Source organism: Pteropus vampyrus, unplaced genomic scaffold, assembly GCF_000151845.1.
Source record: "Pteropus vampyrus isolate Shadow unplaced genomic scaffold, Pvam_2.0 Scaffold4, whole genome shotgun sequence".
NCBI lineage: Eukaryota > Metazoa > Chordata > Mammalia > Chiroptera > Pteropodidae > Pteropus > Pteropus vampyrus.
Genome location: NW_011888785.1, coordinates 12481340 through 12503106, shown reverse-complemented (window position 1 = coordinate 12503106; position 21767 = coordinate 12481340). Strand labels below are relative to the sequence as shown.

Genomic DNA, 21767 nt, shown 5'->3' with positions numbered 1-21767 from the left:
TGACATATTAATGGAGTCTATCAGAAAAGACTAATGAAAAAATAAAAGGGTTCTCGTTGGCCAAAGATGTGATAAACACATTTGATTAAAACATGCCAAATATATATTTAAAAAGCGTATGAGTTCAAAAAACTCAATATTAAAAAGGCTCCCATTCCCACAAAAAACAATCCCCAAATCGCTGAACCTTTAAAGTTACTAATTACAGCACCGATTCCTTATGCTGAAAATTGGCTCTGATCAAGCAATTTGTTTGACTCCTGTGTCTGTCTAACCCAGACCTCTCCCTGGAAATCTATACCTAAACATCTAACAGCCTACCTTTCCAACTGCATGTTTAACAGGCACCTCGATATATTTTTTTTAATTTATGTATAGTTGGTATATAGTATTAGTTTCAGGTGTACAATATAGTGATTCGACATTTCTATACCTTACAATGTAATCATCTGTCACCAGGCAAACTTATTGCAATATTATTGAGTATATTCCCCTTCATGATTTACGCCCATCCGGCCACCCCACTCCCTTCTGGCAACCATCAATCTTATCTATTTCGATGAGTCTGTTTTTATTTTGTTTTGTTTGTTTGTTTTAGATTCCACATATAAGTGAAACCACACCATATTTGTCTTTCTCTGTCTAACTCATTTAATTTAGCATAGATACCTTCCAGGTTCATCCCTGTTGTTGCAAATGGCAACATTTCATTCTTTATTGCTGAGTAATATTCCATTTGTGTGTGTGTGTGTGTGTGTGTGTGTGTGTATCACATCTTCTTTATCCATTCATAGGCATCTGAATATTAACACGTCCTACAGAACTCTTAGTTTTGCTTCCAAACCTATTCCTCTCCAAGAATTTCCTATGTTGCTCAGATTGCCCTCTCTCATATCTCATATCCAATCTATCAAGAAAATCCCAAATCCGACCACTTCTTACCAGGTCTACAACTACTACTCTAGTCCAAAGATGTCTGGCCTTTCCTCTACTCCTGCCCACTTCACTCTATCCTTTACAAATCAGTTAGGAAGATCCTTCTAAAATTTAATTCACATCATGTCAGTCCCATGCTCGACACTCTCCAGTGACTTCTACTACACTTGGAATAAAATTCTGTAAGATCTTTAATAGGATATAATCTGGCCCCTGCATACCTTTTTGGCTTCTTCTACTTTCCTCCTCCTCATCAACCTCTAGCCAAACGGGTCTCCTTACTGTCCTCCCACCTCAGGCTCTGCATCTGTCATTCCCTCTACTTAGAAAGCCCAACTCAGATTCTCACATGGCTCTGAGGGCTCTGCCTAAATGTCACATTTCAAAGAGGTCTTGCCTGACAACCCTGTTGACCACGGCACCCCAGAGCCCACACACAGTCACTTACCATCCTCTCCCCTTGCTTTAGTAGATACAGCTACCTGCCTCTGTCATAAACATCTATTGGTTCACGTTGTCTATTTGCTATGTAAGAACACAATGTTTACTGTTTTGTTTAGAACAATGCCTGGCACATAGTTGGTGCCAATAAACATTTGTTAAATGAATTAATAAATCTAAAAATAACCTAGATTTTTTTAAAAATCAAGATTCTCTCAATTTGTAACCCAAGGCCACTTTATCTTACTATATATGCTTTATTACAGAAACTAAATTATTCTACAATTTCTATGAAAGTGAGTCAGTTATCTTCTTTCACTCCTTACTTTTCGAGGTTGAAGATCCCAAAACCTTTATAGCAAATTGCAATGGAAGCCTTACCCTCAAAAACCTTCATTAAAGTCTGAGAGCTTCATTCTATTTAATAGGAAGTGACTCATTGACGATTATGTCACAATCAATGGGAAAGTTAATAGGCACTAAATCTCAGGTTACACTTCAATCCTCACAGTTTATCGCAAGACTTAATTTAAGCCACTGCCATATCCTGTGCCTACAACACTGACATTGGTAGGGAAACAGATTTGCAAGTAGCTGGGAAACAGTGCTTACATTTGATTTCTTTTCTTTACAGTTTTAGATCTAAGTTGTAAACACCTATGGTACCAGTAAAGCAAGACCAAACGAGGAAAGTGGGAGGGAACAGTATTTGCGCTCTCACCTTCACATACTGGGAAGAAGGGAGAGGTGCTAGCCCGGTAAAGATAAGTATTCTGAGAACATGGTATGCCATGGTACCTCAAGGTTGAGTCTAAGGATAGTAAAAGGGAAAAAGTGTTCTGAAAACTATTCCTGGGTTAAAAAAAAAAAAAAATGTGAGGACAGTTTTTCCTAAGTCTGGTGGTAAAGATGATAGTTGGCCAAAAAGTCTTAAAGGGTAAGAATCTTGCAAAGGGCATCATAACTTTTAAGTAAAGACATATGCTCAGTTCTCATGCAAAGCTCTATTTTTAATATTCTTCTCTATACTTAGAAAGTTCCATGGTAGAGCAGGTAGGGCACAAATAAAAAAGAACTAAGTACAAATTCTAGTTCCAGAATTCACTAGCTATGTAATTTTGAGCAAATTATTTTAACTCTCTGATTGTGCTCCCCCTTCTAAAAAAAATGGGGGCAAAAGTACCTAGTCTAAGGATTTGTTATGAAGATTAAAGGAGAAAACAGGTGGAAACTGTTAACACTGGGTCTGGAACCCTCTCCTCTGTGTGCTCAGTAACTATTTGCTTGCCTTGTCCTTTAGTCTAACCATCTAGGGAAAAACAAAAAAAAACACACACACAAAAACAAAAAACCAAACCAAACAAAAACAAAACACAGCAGAGCTCAAATCTCACAGAATAATTTTACTTTAGAAGTTCTTCAAGGAATAAAATTGCCCCTCCCAAGGCCTCCTAGCCTCTCCGCAAATACCCCTATCTCCCAGCACATACAGTGTGGAGTCCACTGGAACTAATTCCATTGGGTCCTTTATCCTGTGCATGCTGACCTCCACCAGCAGCCCAAGACCCTCTGGTCACCCTTTTATCACCCACATCCAATTCCCATGGGCTCTGCATTTTCTTTATTCTTTTGCCATCTCCCAAAAAGCCTTCCGTTGTGCCTTCAAGATTTCACAATTCATGATGAGCAAAATCTCATCCTCAATCTCTTTACTAAAGGAAATCCTTTTCAGAGGAATCCTTTAAGAACCCCTCCACATTCTTGCTCCAACCAATACATGGTTCTCCCTTGAGGATGATCTTTCTTCTGCAGCCCCCTCCTTAAACAGCGAGGGGCTCTCCTCTGCAGTACTGGGTTGCACCAGGCTTACGAGCAGGGTAGGTGTACTCCTTCATTCTCGTTGTGTCTTCTAGACCATTCCCCAACACTCCCGCTCTCACCCCCAGTTCAAATACTTACATCATCTGACTATACCATCCCTCCTTGTTTCTGTCACCTAAGAACAACTGATCTGTATCCCTCCCCACCACCCCACCATGTTTTAGCTTTTGGCTCATTGACACACTCTCCAATCCTACTGCTACCTTAATTCTCAGTATTTTCAACATACTTATCCTTCAATATACTAATCCCTCAAACAGAGGGATTCAAGAAATTGGCCTCCCAATTTCTTGAACTCCTCTCTTCCAATGATCTTTTCTCCACCTTTCCTTAGTCATTCACTCCCATGGTCAGACTCTAGACTTTTGCCACTATCAATAACTGCAATACCTCCCTATTCTCACTTTTATGCATCTCACTTTTTGGCCACTAACTTCTAGTCTTCCTGCTCACGCCTTCTGATACCTCAACTTCAACAATCTTCTACCACACTGAAACCTGCAGTTCAATAAGCCTACCACCTTCTCACTGTCTCCTACTCCAATATCCTCTCCTTACCTCTTATCCATAGTAAATCTATAGTCAATCATTACAATTGCTCCCTTGCACATCCCTCGCCTCTGTGGCACCTCTCCGGCTCTGGATTATTCAATGGCCATGTCCTCAACCTGGGATGTATCCAACATTTCCTACTCTATGCCAGGAGCTAAGCAGCTGAACTCAGCTGGAGAGCACACAGCCACACTAAGCAGTTTCACTTTGAATTTTGTGAGCACAAATCCTCAGGTGGGCCTCCAGTGAGTCCTGCCCAGCCATGCTATGTTCTCTCGTCCATTCGCCCTCCCACTTCCAGACGACTGTTTAGTAAGTTCTTCTCTCTCAAAATGCCAATACTTCAACCCTCATCCTCTCTCTCATCTATTTCCCAGAGAAAAACCAAGAAGAAAATGTTCCCCAAATTCTACCACTAAATTTATATGACATTTTTACTCTATATTTCACTTGCCCTTCTATTTTTCTAGCTCAGTATTTCTCAAACTTTTGGATTTTAGGAACACTTTAGATGCTTATGAATTATTGAGGTTCTCAAAGAGCTTTTATTTATGTGCATTATAGCTATTATATTTACTATGTAGAAAATTAAAACTAATATTTAAAAAATATTTATTATTACATTAAAAAGTGAATAAACCTATTACACAGCAATGTAAATAACATATTTGTACGAAAAATAACGACAGTTTCTAAAACACATAGTGAGGAAAAAAAAGTTTTATGTCTGCAAATCTCTTAAACGACTGACTTAATGGATGCATTCAGTCCGCTGTAATATATTGTTTTTGTTGGAGGATATGAAGGATTTCAGTCTTACACAAACTCATAGTTACAAATGGAAGGAGTATTTTAATAGCTTGTCTGTCTAGTTAATTGTGGATATTCTTCTATGATACAACACCAAATCTCAACAAGTGATAGTTTCTTAAAAATCAGTTGCAATGTGGAAGCTGAACCTGCATCCATGAACACTTTCCATTCTGTTACATTAAAATCCACGGGTCTGCTTGTACCTTGAATAGATCTTTTACACATGCATGATTCCGAAACAACATTTACTTGGTCATCTGGAAAACATGTTTCCCTAAGTTATGCAGATCTTCCGAATGTTGGCACATCTCATTATACTATATTTAAAAATCACATAATTAATATCAGCACTAATTACATCAGAAAAATCTTTACGTAATGGGAAACTGTCATGTGAGAATTTTAATTCTTTCAAATAAGTCATTCTTTCAAATTAAAAAAAAAAAAAAGTGTTCCATGAAAAAAAATAAATAACTAGCTTAACTGGCAACTCAAAACACTGCTCAAGCGCTTTTCTCCAGACAACCATCAGACGACAGTGAGCAAGTCCTCATGGACACTTCCCATTTAGTCACTCAGAATTTTAAAGTGACATCTACTTAAGGGTGAGATTTAAGAAAATCAATATTTTTTTTACTACTTCTTCAAGGCCACCCTGAAGCGGAACTGGCGGCATCATCATCACCGCTGCTGCTGCTGAGAATGGGTGGTGGGAATGGGTGCTGAGAATGTGGAGCATGACGGCTCACAGTGTGTGGCTTAGTGGCACTGTTTCATTAGAGATAGGGCACCAGCCGTTTTACCCACCGTTGCTTTTAGAACCATCAGTTCAAATACAACACAGCGAGTAAGGCAGATCCCATTTTAATGTTATCATGTCAACAGTCTGGACCTCATCAACTCCTTGAAAAGGTCTCAGACTCACAAGAGGCCACCTCCCACACAGACAAGACACCAGACTTTTCTTTTCTCCTACAGTGTGTCAATTCTCCACTGTCCGCAGAGTCATTCCCATCGGGATAAGTGATGCTTAATCTACTCACCTTAAAAAGACCCTCTTTTCTTTTCACCTTCTTTTCCCCTCCAGCTATGGTCCCATCTCTCACCTTCCCTTGACAGCAAAACTCTCCAAAGGACAGTCTCGATTGGTATGCAAAAGAACAAAGGGGAAGAAAGGGAGGGCTATCCGCACACAGGAATGAGAAGTGAAATCAGCACCTCGTCATTAATCAACCCTTTCTGGAATTAAAAAGAAAATAATCCCAGGCACCTGACATTCCTAAAGGTTTTCTAATATACCAGCAACATAATACAAACCTTTTTAAGAATTCTTTTTAATTCACCCCTCGCAGACAGTGTCTAGCCACCACATTGCACGCACCCCCCCTATGATTTCAGACATCAAATATTAACACAAAGTGAGTAATGCAAAAAGAAAGGGGGTTAATCAGACACCTTGAGAGAAAGAAAAAATAACACTGATTCAATGAGAGCTGCTAATGAGGCTTTTTGTTTTGGTAGATTAATTTGGGAGTCTGATGACTAAGAAGAAAATTTAAGCTTCTCAGGTGACTGATGGTGATTATTATCGTTTTTTTTTTTTTAATAAAGAGATGCTTTTGCTTAATACTATAGTTTATGAATTTCATGTGTTTATCTGAGATCTGTGTCCACCCTAGCAGTGTAGAAAACTTTCCTTATTAGCAAATTGAAAGGCCTCCTCTTATTGATTCCGGATTGTATCTGACAGATGATGAGCACTGCAGACTGTGAACTGCTGATGTTTAAATACATTACCCTAATACTCTTTAAGCATTGCCAATTGTAAACCTCATTAACTCCCAGCATGTGGCCAAGGCCTGGATTTCATCGTGACAGCTTCACAAAGTGAAAACAGGTATAGAAAAATGATTGTGTCATCAACAACATTATATGCTCCTTCACCCTGCGAAGTATTTAAAAGGCCTTATTTTTTTTTTTTCTCAGAAGGAAAAATAACAAACATGGGAAAAGCAGAGAATACACTTTATTTATATAGACACACATTTTAAAACTCTAGACTTCTTTTTTTTCTTCTTTGACATCCTTATTCTTCCTACTTCAAATGGGCACTGTTGCAGAACTGATCCTCCACATACGGAACAGAAAGAAATGATTTGTGGATGTTGATTCCACTGCTACCATTTTGATTCAACGAAATGAGTGCTGGTAATGTAGTAAGTTGGACATGTCAACTCATCATTAAGTAACCAGAATTTCTGACATTCTGGGCTGCAAAGAGGTACCACACTTAAGACTGGAAATGTGTATGTGGTAAATTTGTACACAATCCAAGCAAACCAATTAGAAAGCAGATCCACCCAGTGCCCACTCCACACAGACAGGGGTCAGAGCTGTAACACGCAGCCAGCACCCTGAGCCCAAGAGGCCAGGCGCCCAACACCTCCAGCTTATACAGGCACCACTTAGTCTTTCCAGGTGAGATCAGATACTCGTGGAAACACACTTTGAGCTTAAGACCTCTCCAGTAAGACAGTTAATAACAAAAACAAATAACAAATGGAAACATGTTTACAATGCTCAAAGGGACACACTCACAACATTTATTTTTACCTAGATAGCTATGTGAACAATGTATAAAAATCACACTTACATGATACACAAAGAAAGCTTCATTCCTATTTTAAACAAAAACATCACAATCTAAAAGACATATCAAAAACCGTACAAACAATCCAACAGCAAGCAAGGTGAGAAGGTCTGAGAAGCCTTTAGAGACCTTTGTTCCCTCCTCTTCCCCGGCTTTCTCATCCTCACTCCCGCCCGCCAGATGCTGGGACAAGCCTTCCTCGCCTGTGACACCCACTAAACAAAAGGTGTCCAGGCGTGGGCAAAGTTTCTTCTTATCTCCCACAAAGTACCTCAAAAAATGAGTATGCCCATGATTAAATCTATTAAAACAGTGGAATTCAGAGAAATCTAAACATAACAGACAATCAGAAGGGAAGAGCAGAGGACCAGTGAAATCACAGCAAGCACGCTGCAGCATAGGCAAGTTCTGCCAGTCCTGACTCAAATCCCCCTTTGACAGCGCTCCATTGCTCTTAGGATAAGAACCCTTAATTCTTAATATGAATTAGAAGTTCCTACGCAGCCTGCCCACTCCTACCTCCCTACCACTGTGTCCTGTACCTTCCATGCTCCAAGCATGCCAGCCTCTGCATTTCAGAATACCCTTGGCAATCACTGTTCCCTCTGTCTGCAGTGCTCTGTCCCTTGTCCCCCATACCCTTTCTTCAACTCCTAGAGCTCAAATGGCACTCATCGGGAAGTCTTTCCTAACCTCCCAGTCAGCACAGAAGCCCCCCTTTACCGTCTCTCACACCATGCTCCTCTTTCACATTTATCACACATCAGTTCATTTTTTTGTGGTTCTCTGATGAACACCTGTCTGCTCCACTAAATTAGAAGCTCCAAGAGGGCACGTAGCATGTTTTTTCCACTCACCAGTTATCCTCAACATACAGAACAGCCAGGCACAGAGATGGGGTTCTCAAACAGCTGTTAACGACAAGCTGTACAGCACTCTGAGAGGAGCTCACAGCATGGAAGGCTGACCAAGTCGCAATCTCATGAAACATTAAATTGGAATCAGGAGGGCTCCAGAAAAACTGGATCCCTTTACCATAAGTTCACGCGGTACACAGGTGGTTAACTTCCATGCCTGGAGTTCATGGGGACCAGAAGTCTGAAATCAGAGTGACAGTGGGGTCACAGCCTCTCCAAAGAGAGATTCATTAGGGGAGAATTCTTTGCCTCTCCCAGCTTCTGGTGGCCCCAAGTGTTCCTTTGCTTATGGACACATCACTCCAATCTCTATGGTTACTCCTGCCAGGGTCTGTGTCAAAACTTCTGCTTCTTATAGGGACACCTGTGATAGCAAGTAAGGCACTGATAATTCAGGGTAATATCATCATTCCAAAATTCTTAATTTCTGAAACTTACTGGATTTCGTTAACCAATGTCATCATTAAAAAAAAATCCTTAATTTAATCATATCTTAAAGAAACTTTTTCCAAATAAGGCTCCATTTCCAAATTCCAGAGATTATGACTTGATATCTTCAGGTAGCCGTTATTCAGACTACTACAGTGAGTAACCTAGAATATGAACTAGACCTTCTATTCTCTCAATAGTCTTGGGCTTTCATAACATTACAGAGTAAACCCTTCTGAGTAGCTCTGCCTAAGTTTAGTCAACAAATTGATGTGAAGCAGAGGCCAGATATTGGACTAGATACTGTAGATACCAAAATATGCAGGACCTGGTTTGCACACTCAAGAAACCACAGCTAATGGACAGTAGTACCTACCTAAAAATCAGTTATTTAATTTACCATGACCTCTGGGTCAGCACAGCTGTCACTATTTTTAAATCTTAAGGTTGTCAGTCTATAAATTGCTTTTCAAATTTTAACAAAGTTATGCACTAAAATTCTTCTGGCCAGTCAAGCTAGGTGATTACGGCCCCAAGAGCCTGGCTAAATGCATAAAGCCTACTCCAGTGCTTCGCCATTGTTTGCTGTGTGTGTTGTGCTTCCGTGGGCCAACACGTGGCTTCTGCCATGTAAGTTTTTCAAGGAACAAAGGTTGATTTTAGATAATAATTTGTGACTATGAACTTGACAAATGCCATGCTTCAAAAAAAAAAAAAAGAGAGAGAGAGAGAGAGAGAAAGGAAGGGGAACTAAAGGAATTCATAGTTTTACACTAAGAACGAATGTATGGTTATACCTATTTGTGAAGTAAATACTGAGGAGCTGTGTGTCTGGGTTAGGATTAGGGAAAATGGCACATCAACATCTGAACAGGCCTTGGGCAGGCCCAGGCTCAAACACTGGCCCTTTGCTAGTAGCTCAGTAAGCATAAACACCTTGGAAGAATTCTTCGACTTGCTCAGCCCTTTTGGAAAAATTACCACGATACACATGGTGGGCGATAAAATAGTTCTACCCTAGACCCAGGAATCTTTGTCTTCTAATTTCTTTCTAAGGAAGTAATCAAACGGAAAGGGAAAATATCATATGAATGAAGATATTCACTCTAATACTACTTATTTTAGAAAATTAGAAACTGACATTACTCTATAAGGGCATGATTTCATAAAGTATGGTACATTAATTTGATAGAAAATGGTGAAGCTATTTAATACTGTTAATGTGAACAGCATATGAAGATATGAAAATTGACTGATATAGTCTAAAAGATTATGAAGGAGAATTATAATAAAAATGAATTCAAATTATAAAAAATATCAATGCAGGTTAAGAAATGATGGAAGATACTAAAAAGTTCAAAATATCTCTGTCAAGCTGAAATTATGGGTGGTTCTTTTCCCTTTTAAAACTGAGTTGTTCACTGTTAATACTCTTTTCACAACTAGAAAAGAATAAGTTAGCCGAAGGGTAACAGATTGAGGCCCTCTACGATTTTCTCTGTCACAGTAAAACACAGAGATTTAAGATAACACAACACCTTAAAGAAAATGTCAGGTTAAAGAGGACTGCGAGATTATGAGAGAAGAGGCAGTTCCGAACACTGCAAATGTCAGGGTCTTGACAGGCCTGGGCACCTTTTTGGCAGCAAATTGTTTGAACACTGAGAGCCTCAGCAGTCTCCTCTGTAAAACCAGGAAAATGAAGCCAACATTTCAGATTTGTTATAAGCTTTTGAAAATATATATATGTTATGTTTTATTATACATGTAAAATGTATGTTACAATGTTGCATCTAATGAATTTAAGGCATCTAGTGAATTGGAGATGGGGATGGAAAAGAAGGCAAAATACATTAGAAAGTATTATGATTATACGAATTAATGCCCCTAAATGTATTAATGTAATTAGGAACCAAAATACTGAAAGAGAGGAAGAGATACAAAATAAAAGACAAAGAAAAAATCCTGTAATGTTAAGTTTAAACAGGAAATGTCAATACGAACTTTTGATTTTTTAAAGTATATTTCCCAGCTCTTTCTACTAAAAGTCAGAGAAGCAGTAACACCCTAGTAATAATAAACCAGTGCTCAGATCTTTGTTTCCAAACGCCAATCCCAGCTAAAAAGGGCTTCTTGGAGAAAAGAGTGATTTCCAGAGGCAGGAAAAATCCAAAGTGAGCCTAGAACATCCTATTTACCAAAAGCAAGGAGCACTCAAAGGCTAAGCGTACAGGAGCCAGCTTGAAGGGACACCCACTGACCACGACAGGACAATTTTAGCATCTAAGGGAATAACAGTAACAGATTATAACACATTGAAGTTAAAATAAATAAGTCCATGAATTTATACTGATGTAAACGGTTAAGAGAGAAAGAAAAGAGAAGGGAAGTAAGCTAGCTTTTCTTTACCAAAGAATGGTAAATAGGATAGAATTTTAAAATCACCAGTTTTCATACCCCATTGTAATAACTGATTCAAGAAAGGATTATTGTGAATACTAAAACTATTGGGTGAAATATTGCTGGGAAACAGGATATCCACACATTGTTAAAGTATTCTATCTACTAATTATAAAACAAAAGTGGTCCCCCATACAATGGAAACATCTAGTGGATACCACCTTAACTAAGTGACCAAACTTAGCATCTTCAATGCTGGGACAGCATGCCTCCTGAGAAGATAGAGCAGGTATACAGAATCTCTCCTAACCCCAAAATGTAACATGAATCCAGGCAGGCATGAAGACACAATCAGACAAGTCCAGAACATGGGACCTAAACAAAATGAATGGGCCTGGATTTTAAAAATCAATGTCATAAAAAAATAATAGAAAGCAAGGGTCTGTTCTAAATTAAAAGATATAAACAGCTAAATGTAACGGAAAAACTTAGACTGGATCCTGGATTTTTTTTTAATGCCTACAGCACCTGGTATTCCTAGGTTGTCTTCCATCCAAGTACTAACCAGGCCCAAGCCTGCTTAGCTTCCAAAATCAGACGAGATCGGGCACATTCAGGGTGGCATGGCCGTAGACTTGGATCCTGGATTTTAGAAAAAGGCAAGGAGGCATTTGAGAGTGGGGGGTGAGGGGTGGAGAGATAGGTATATTTGAATATGGACCGGATATTAGATAATATTTGACATGGCTATTAATTCTCTGTAATTTATAGTTAAATAGTCCAGGCACAAAAGGAAATTATGTGTGTGCCTGTTGCGTAAAGAAGAAAGGGTGTAAAACAAAGAGCACAAAGGTGGAAAAAATGTTAACAATTAGTCAATCTAGATGATGGGTATGTACTGGGTGTTCATTGTATCCTTTCAAGTTTTCTGTAGTTTAAAGAAATTTTAAACTATCAAGAAAGAAAAAAATTTGATCTTAAACACTGAGTTAGATAATTTATGTTGCATGTGAGGTTCATCACCTTTCCTCTGAATCCTGAGCACAGAGAGTATGGAAGCAACCAAATTTTCTCAAAAAAATGTTTGCTAGAATAAATCTGTATCCTATCTAGTTTTTGCTTCAATAGACTGGTATGAAATATGCCTCAGCCTCTCCCTGCACTACTCTATAGAGGCCCTGTGAGCGAGCGAAGGCCTACTCATACACGATGTTCCCTTACCAAGCTAAGTTGCTACCTTGGGGTGGAGATGGAAAACAGAAGTAACTGCTACTAGAACAAAGAGAGAAGGCTTGATCCAGCAATCCTCCAGGATATTACAGAAAGTATACTTGCCAATTTCCTCCCACTCCTTTCCACTCTGCAAGATCTTTACTTTAGAGGAGGTTATTTCCATGCAAGATGGGACAACAGGTTCATATATAAGAAAAGGGAAATGCTGGTAAAAACTGAAAGCATTTGAAGTACACCAAGAGAGTTTACTTTGGTTGTATCTCAAACCGATGCATGTGGGAGAATCAGACACGTGACAGAGAGCTCTGAGCTAGAGAACACCACCCCAGAATGGCAGATAACTGCAATCTGTCAAAGGGGGTGCTGGCAAGCAGTGTGGGCATATGGCTGGGTCTACTACAGTTCACATAAAGAAAGCCTATTCCTGATTATACTTGGCTATTAGGGGTAGTCACTAGTGTTCATATTAACAAGAATTCAAAGCCCCAAATTCTACACTACATGATGAAAACCAACTGCAATTTTATACGGCTTAGGAAAGACTCATTTTAAAAATGTAAATGGAGAAGACTGGTAGGGGGAAAAAACCCAAAAGCATTTTGCAAAATGTTTTATTTAATCTCAGATGGTTCGGTCTCTCCCTTCCAGCTTGGCAGAACAACTTTCATGGGGATTTGGAATCATATTCTTCTGTTATTCGTATTTAATCACGCGTTAGATTTAAAAGCTATTTGAGCAGAGAAATATTATAGAAAAGCTATGTTCTTAGAGCTATATTTTACATTTACTCACAATTTTTATAGTTGCCTTGAAAAATACCAACTTACATATGGTAAACATACTGGTATATCTTCATACCACTTATCAACAATAGCTCTGTGAAACTATAAATAGTTCTTTAAACTATGTCAAAAAAATACACACATAGAATCCTCAGCTGTGATAAGAACACTAAAGAAAATATTAAAGTATTATTTCTAAAATAATGTATTGATTGCAATAGGTAGAAAAAATGATGCGCTTAGGAGATGAGACGTGTGTTTACAATGACATCCTCATCATTAAAGCAACAGACAGTTGTTTCAAACACAAAAAGTTAAATGAGATCATTAAAAATAAACATACCCATCTTTGGTCTGGTCCACTACACCACTTAAAAGTTCCACAGTCTTTGGATTCGGCTGGCTTTCTCCAAAAATGTTCAAATATCGAGTGACGAAGTCACTGGGAGACATGAAAAATTCACCATTTTTTTCAATGCTTGCATACTATTTAAAAAGAGAGAGAAAAGATATTTTAGTCTCAAAAGTATACAATCATAAGATTAATAAGTTAAAAAGCTGAAAATATTCAAAGGATAAAATATCAGATATGATAATATTCTCTTCACAAAGACAGTTACTTCCCATCACATCAAAGAAAAACAAAAACAGAGTTTTTGCCCATTCATGCTTCAAGGGCATCAATGATGCAAGAAAGGATGACAGGCTGAGCTGGAAAATAAACTACGAACTGCACGGCTTCTTGTGGGATTTTATGGAAGTGGGTATGAAATGCTGCTCTAGTTAGTGTCCTCTTCATTCTAGAGCAGAAATGGTCAATAAGAACTAGGTGGCACGCGATGCTGTGTCGTAGCGTTCCCCCAGGTCGTACCTTTAGTGTGGTACATTCCAGCTCCTGTAAGTGGGAACTTGCTAACTCCTGCTCCATGGAGCCCCAGGGACTGTGGGAAATGCTGAGAAACGACCTGGGGATCCCATGATTTCCTAACGGAGCAGGAAAGAGTCTCTTGATTCCAGGAACGGAACAGTGATTTAGGTGGACAGTAGTAGGTGGGAGGTGAGGACAACGAGCTATACAAAGAACAGAAAGAGATGGGTGACAGGAACCACACTGGTGGCCACTGTGACGGGGGAGCACAATGAAGTGAGGTACAATAATAGCGTCTCCACTCCAACTGTAACCCCAAGGTTAAGCCTGATTTAAATTGTTTTAAAAAGCCACTTGTTATTTCTACATTTTAATTCCAATGAAGGATAAGCTCTTGCTTAAATACTCAGTAACAAGCGTTGGAGTCCCTCGGGCACGGGCTGCCCTGAGTTCTCCTTCTGCCTCTTACCACCTGTATGACCTCAGGTAAGTAACTAATGCTTTCTGGGCCTCTGGCTCCTTACCTATAAAATAGAGATAACAACATTACCTCCTTCATACTGTTGATCCTAGAAATAAAGTAATAATCATGTAATAATCTTAGCACAACATCTTACACACAGTAAGCAATTTACAAATTTCTATATTACTAGTTTTATTTCACATTTTTTAGCATAATACAGAAGAAAAGCTCAAAGATGGCCCACTAATCCCATTCTTCAGTTAGCAATGAATTCAGCTTTTAGAAAATGTGAAAGAATTCTATTTTGATTTTCCTAAATGAGGCAAAAACAAGACTGAAATATAAAGGAAATGACACTGCTAATTACAGCAACACTGTGATTTTGAATTACACCTATGTTTGCTTATCGTAGTAAAGAATTAACTTAAAAACAAAATTTAACTCCTCTCCAGTAGAGTTGGATTATTTCCAGTTTGGAGTATTTTTAAATAAAGCTAAGGTAACCAGCCGTGTATATAACATTTGTGCAAATTCCTGGCAATTTTTGAAGGCTAGACTCCTGGAAAAGAAATTGTTGAGTCAAAGGAGAGGAACTTTAAGGCTCTTGATACTTATTATCACACTGCTCTCCAGAAAAGATTGTACCAATTTACGCTCCCCCCAACAGTGTGCGAACACGCCCTTTCCCCACCTTGTCTATCGCATTTGTTGCGAATATTTTTCCAGTTTGATATTTTTATATAATTGAGTCTGTAGGTTTTTTTCTCCTTTGCAATTTTTTCCATTACTTCTAACTTTAGAAACTAGTTCTTCCTCATCTCAAGGCTAATTATTCACTCGTACATTCTCTTAGCTTTTTTAAAGTAGGTTTATTTTTTACCTTTAAGTTTCAATACATTGGTACTTTGTTTCTGTATGTGATTGGAGGTAAGGATCCTCCAACTTTCGTTTTTTCCATTTAATCTCTTGGTTGTCCAGGACCACATCTTACAGCTTACATCTTTAAAATGTTATTTAGTCTTTCTTCGGGAATAGATTTTACAAGTGACCTCAAGTCCTTCTCTTTTACAATTTGTAGAAGTTTTAATATGACTAAACACACACTTACAACATGGGAAGGCTTTTAGGATTCCGTGAACAACCCAGTATAATACTAATTGTGACGTTTAATTTTATGTGTCAACCTGACTGAATGGCCAAGAGGTGCCCAGATGAAGCATTGTTTCTGGGTGTGCCTGTGAAACTGTTTCTTGATGAGATTTGCATTTGAATCTGTGGACTCAGTAGAGTAGATTGCCTTCCCCAGTGTTGGATGGTATCATCTAATTCCTTGAGGGCCTAATGAAACAAAAGGTAGAGGAAGAAGACTCCACCCTCTTTATTCCTGCTCCATTGCTTAAGCTGGGACATAGCTTCTCTGGCTCCAGGACTGAGACTTACACCATCAGCTACCCTGGTTCTCAGGCCTTCAGACTTGAACTGAATTGCACCACAAGTTTTCCCGGGTCTCCAGCTTGCAGACATCAGGAGACTTCTCTGCCTCTGTAATGGATGGTGTGAGCTAATTCTTCAAAATAAATCTAGATGGATGCATAGATGGATGGATATAGCTAGAGAGAGAGAGATCACCTACTGGGATCACAAGTTACTTCTCTTTATATGCATCTGCTTTTAAAATTTTTATCAATATGAACTGTTTTGTCATAAGAACAACGTTTTCCGAAAAACGAATTATTTATTTTTCCTACGAAAAAATTTAAGAACATATATGCTTCTACTGACAATAATTATAAAAATCCAAGTGTAGTAGTAACAAATATTACTACTACAATTTGTAATATGGACTATTTCTCTTGTCCAGTTCCTTTACCCTGTCTTCCTATCTCCAACGTCTATAGGCATTCAGCTCCTTCCGGTTTTAGACTTCTAAGCAGTGCATATCACCTCCTTTACTCTCCCTTGAGCTACCTGTTTTCTCCTCAATTTCCCCATTCTTATTACCACCCAAGATATATATCCAGTGGTCATGTTTACCTCTTGTTCTCTCTCATCCATTACATAAGATCAGTTATTTTCATCTAATAGTCCTTCAAAATGTTTTTAACTTGCCCATTCTCCATTCTTCCTGCTGTCACAACCCTAATCAAGTTATTAGGGCCCACACCAGGATTACACCCAAAGCTGCCTAACTCATGCCCTTGCTGCACCAATCAAATCTCAAACCCATCCTCCACGTGTCACTGGATTACTCAGAAAATCTTTAGTGTCTTCCTACTGTTTAGCAGAAATGCCAAACTCCTAATTATCCATCTAATTTTGTCACTGACACCCTGTAATACTTGGCAGACTCCTTGGCACAGAACTGAATTTAAATAAACATTATTTGAAGAATGAGCAAGAATCTCTCAACCTGGAGAAGCTGTCTGCTCCCAAAAACCACGTCCAGGTTCACTCAAATGTGTTCTTCTTCCCCAGACTGCCTAGGCTGGCCTAAGCTGCCCTCCCTCATGCCTCTACAGCTCCCACTCATCCTCAAGTCTCCTCTAATTCCCTAAGGAGCCTTCTCTGACCACTTACCACCATGGAGACCTCTCCCTCCTTCCATTTCCTATGATATGGGCTTTCACCATACATGGGAGCCTTGAGTATACCGATTTAGATTCTTTCTTACCTGCTGCCTGCCTGTAAACCTGGTCTCCTGGTTTAAAATTATAAAATCTGAACTCCTATAAGACAGAGTCAACTGCTTATATCTATTTTGCAAATCTCACTCACCACCGAAGTTTCATGGTGTTATACAGTTTAAGCACTCAATGTACGTCTCCAAATTATCATGAAGCAGTTATTAGGGAGACAAAAAACACGTCAAGCAAAACTGACCACACCAACACATCAACTTCCACATCCAGACAAAACATTAGCCACCACTCATCTCAAGAACAGCTTGAGCAATAAAGTTCAAACACCTTATGCTAGAAATGTCTTACACCAAGTTCCACCCCACCACCAGAACCCAAGACCCGGTGCCCCAGGCTACCCAACACGCCCAGCACGCTTATAGCATTTTGCTTTGTACATGCTGTTCCTTTGCCTGGAGTGTCTTCCTTTGCCCCACGACCTTCCCTACTTTCTCCATTTGATAACTACCTACTCATCTTCAAGCGCAGCTCAAATATCCCCACTTCTCTGTAACTTAATGACCTTCTCTAGGAAGATGTAATTAGCCTCACATTATCTTCCTGCTAATCAATGCTATATATTGCTTATCAACCATTATTATAGCTTTTTCTTGCTTAACACTTAAACACACACAGTGAGATAGTTAAGGGCAAGAGCCATGATTTATACATCTTTATCTACCCAACAACAAACACTATACTTACTAAAATAGGAAATAACTTGAAAAAAGAAAAAAAAAAAAGAACAGTGGAATTTATGTTAACTCAAAAACATAAAATAAGCCAGAATTGGGCTCATTTTAGTCCTCCAGAACCCCCTTTTTCTTTATCTGTCTCAGCTCCACTGTCTCTTTTCTTCTCCACAGCTGCCAACTTCCCTGTTACAAGCACATCTGGTCCAAAGGGTACAATGAAGCTTCTCTCCACCTCCCCCAAGCTACAGAGGAATCCTCTAACTAGTTTAGCAGACAGAAGGCCGGGATATTCATTAGGAAGAAAAGTCAGGAAAAAGTCATAGAAAATCAGCAAAGTAGTCAGGTTTACGCAGGGCTTAAGGCTCATCGTACTTCACTGCAAAGCCCAGCCACAGCGCAGACGCACCTGGCACGGTCCCCACGGCGCCTCGCTCCTGCTCTTCCTCTGCCACACACTGTCTGCGGTAGATGGTAAACAAGAGAGCCTCAGCGTGCCGAGCCAAGGATTTCTGCTGGTACCGCACTATCCAGGCCCGATGAGATCACTCGAATCTTTGCCAGATCCACAATCCCTCCCAGAAACTGCTGATCGCCGTTTTCTTCAGGGGCAGTTCCCCCTACATCGTCCCCTCAGACCCTAATGACAGAACTCTTGTGTAGTCATGCAGTCCTAGCCACCCCAAGGGATGACAGTACTTCCCTATCTGGTCCTATTCCACCTCAGCTCACAGGCCTACTCACACAGAAACCCCACAGGTGGCGCTCCTGAACTCTGCAAGGAATTCCTACCCTCCCTGGGTCTCCCTGACCAATCTGATTTGTCTCCAGTATAGACATGCCCGCTATTGGGATACCGCAGATGGAGAAGACACGTTGTTCCAAAATAGGATCTTAACCTGGCCTTGCCAGCTGTCACATGGCCTCGAAAGGTGGACACAGCTTTTACCTGGAGCCTTTCCACTGGATCATGCCAAAAGACCAGTAAGTGTCTAGGAAGTACCACCTATTGAGACGCTCTAAGTTGTTCCCCTTTCCCGTCAAAAGGATGCCTGCAACTACTGCTGGTTTAGAAAACAGAAATATATAACAGACAGGTCCTGAATTCAAAGAATGATTATGACTTCGGCAGCTCAAGTTAATGAACTTTATACATTTCTCTAGGCTCTCTGGCACGTATTATGTGCTCTTCTGCAAATGGTCTCATAGAATTACAGCACTAGAGTTCTACATTACAGACCTTAAATACACAGAGAAAAAATGTCTGTTGCTTCCTTATACACACCTCATTCTAGCCATGGTGGGCCCAAAATGTACAGCAATAGACACCAGTCCAGGTGAGAAACAAAACTTGTATTTTCTGGACCTTCATTATTCAAAATCCTTTTCCACCTTAGAATCTTAGAATATTGCATTGTCATTTCTGGGCCAAATACAAATTTATAAAAGAATTCTGCTTTCTTATATATAATCCAAACCTCCTTACAAATTTATCTTTTCCTCCCTAAATTTATCTTTTACTCCTATGAGTAAAACTGCTCATAATTTTAACCATTTTTCTCTTGGAGTCTTTGTCTCTATTGTGTTTTATTAATTATTTTTAAGCATATATGAATCAATAGCTAATGCAAATCATTTAATTTTCACAATTTTTGTAACTTATGAAAATGTTCAATAATATACAAAGTAGAAATAATAGTACAATAAACCCAGTACTCCATTTCCCAATTTCAAAAATTATCATCATACTGCCCATTCATTTTTCCTACCCTACCAAAACTCGATTTTTTAAAAGCAACTCCCAGACATCATAATCTCATTTGTAAATACTTTAGTGTGTATCTCTAAGAAAAAGGTCTTTTATAGTTCCCATAATCATAATACTATTACCTAGCCTAAAAGTCAATTAATAACAACTACTTAATATCAAAAAATTCTGTCAGTGTTCAAATTCTCTGATTTTTCCATTTTTAAAAAATAGTAACACATTTTGATGAGAAAAGTGATGCTCACAGAATTATTAATTTTCTAAGTTATATATTCAGTATACAGAAGTAGAACATCAAGCTTCATTTGAAGCCTTGTTCTTCTTTATGTATAGCACAGCTGCCTTTTTGTCATGTTTAGAAAAGGCTCACATCAGGAAATCAAATATATGGTGACGGAAGGAAATTTAACTTTGGGTGGTGAACACGCAATGCAATATACATATGACGTATTATTGAATTGAAACCTATATAATTTTATTAACCAATGCCACCCCGATAAATTTAAGTTAAAAAATTTAGAAAGTATAAATATACCAAAATAATTTCAATAAAAATGCTGAATTTTTTTTTTAAAAAAGGCCCACATATATACTTTTTAAATTATCTTTATAAAAGTGGCCTTTTCTTTTTCGAGTACTTGGATTCCACTTGAGTAACATTAAAGGTGGTTCAGTGTTTGGAACCTGAGGTAGACTTTTGTTAGAGTATCAATCATTCTCTGCTCAATATCACTAAGTAGGTAAAAGTATAAGAAACTAAGAAAAAAAAAACCCATATGGTGTCTGTTGTGATCCCATCTCTATCATTATTCATCCTGAGGTCTCTACATCAGGCACCACAGTTGTAATAAAATGGGACGATGACAGTGAGGATGATGGCAACAATAATGACGGGCTTCTACCCAAAGAGAGAGCCAGACAGCCCCCTCTTGGTGAACGAAGGATTACTGAAACATTGATGAATAGCTTTAAACTTCTTAGGAGAACAAACATTGCCATCAAACTGCACAAGTCAATCCTGGAAAGGTAGATGGGCTGGAATACTAAATCCCTCAGAAACTCATTTTCATTACCTGACATCATATGAGATAAAAGAAACTAAAATGTAAGCTGTGTTGCCATCGCCATCACCTACAAGTTTCTGATACAGTTTTTTAAAAAGATATAATTGTAAAGGATCTCTATCATAGGTCTTAAGTAAAGATACTTTTGAGGATTTTTAAAAAAATATAACAATAAAAGAGCTGCTTGAAAATAATCTTTAAAAGTTACAGAACAAAAATCAAACAAGGAAACGAAATAGATTCCTTTATACTGACCTTCAAAAATATTGTTCTAAGCTCAGCTGGATCTGCTCTCTTGGTTAAAGCCACCTATAAATAAACATAAAAGTGTTTATATTATTAGAACAAAGCTGAGAAATCAAGCTAGAGACTGAAAGAAAATAAACTCCAGGTTAGAAATTAGTGGATTTCATTTTTGTACTTAAAGCACCAAATTTCCCCAGTGCATAAACTACTCCCTGGATTATTGATTAGCCTCCTTATGTGGCTTCTAAAATGCTAACATTCTGGGTAAGCAACCAGTAAAGCTCCTAATGTGTAGTGTTTAATGTATATATATTTTTTGTTTGTTTTTTGTTTTTTTTTTTTCCAAAAAGAAGGAGAAAAAAGTGTCAAAACAAATTTGTAATGATCTGGTATTTTAAAATCATACTCCAGAGTGACCCATACCTTTTCATAGGGGAATATTAAATATTAAAGTACAATTTATTTAAATATGCAAGAGAACATAGTTCTTAAAGTAGTTAGTGAAAAAAGCAAATCATATGAACAAACAGAAGGGAATTACTTCCCACAGTTCCCATATTCACAAACAGGCGTGAATGCCTCACTATCTGAGCATGTCCAGCAAAGTCTCCTCCTCTCCCCAATTTTTAATTTAAGAAATAAGAAGTCTCCAAAGGTACGACTATTATTCTCCATATTCTAGAAATACAAGGGGCTATGGTTACCTTTCAAGAGCAAAATTTGACAGATTAGCTCAGAATAGGTGTTGTGCTTAATTCTCCAGCCCACAAAGTCCAAAAACATCATTGGGGAAAAAGCAAGACAAACTTGAGCATGGCTGCCCCAGGCCAACACAAAAGAGTCCTTATGTGGAACCAAACAGTGGGCTTATTCAGTGTCCCATCACCCAGTCCTGCTGGCAAAACCGTCATAAGACTGAATTCTCACCAAGCACCGTGTCACCCCATGATATAG

General features: G+C 38.7%; 1 protein-coding gene and 1 pseudogene across 4 annotated transcripts in view; both read right to left on the bottom strand.

The window, feature by feature from the left end:
• Positions 1-21767, bottom strand: part of SLC25A13 (solute carrier family 25 member 13) — a 165075-nt gene that overhangs the window by 124724 nt on the left and 18584 nt on the right. For 2 of the 4 annotated variants that reach the window (XM_011363329.2, XM_011363321.2), the window contains exons 2-3: positions 20823-20876; positions 13378-13520 (exon numbers count right to left, since the gene is read on the bottom strand). In XM_011363329.2, coding sequence (XP_011361631.1) covers positions 13378-13520; positions 20823-20876 — 197 coding nt within the window. Of the gene's footprint in view, positions 1-5666; positions 5774-13377; positions 13521-20822; positions 20877-21767 lie in introns of those variants that run through there. The other 2 variants (XM_023533097.1, XM_023533096.1) reach the window with 2 other exon arrangements.
• LOC111743340 lies at positions 11536-11654 on the bottom strand (annotated as a pseudogene).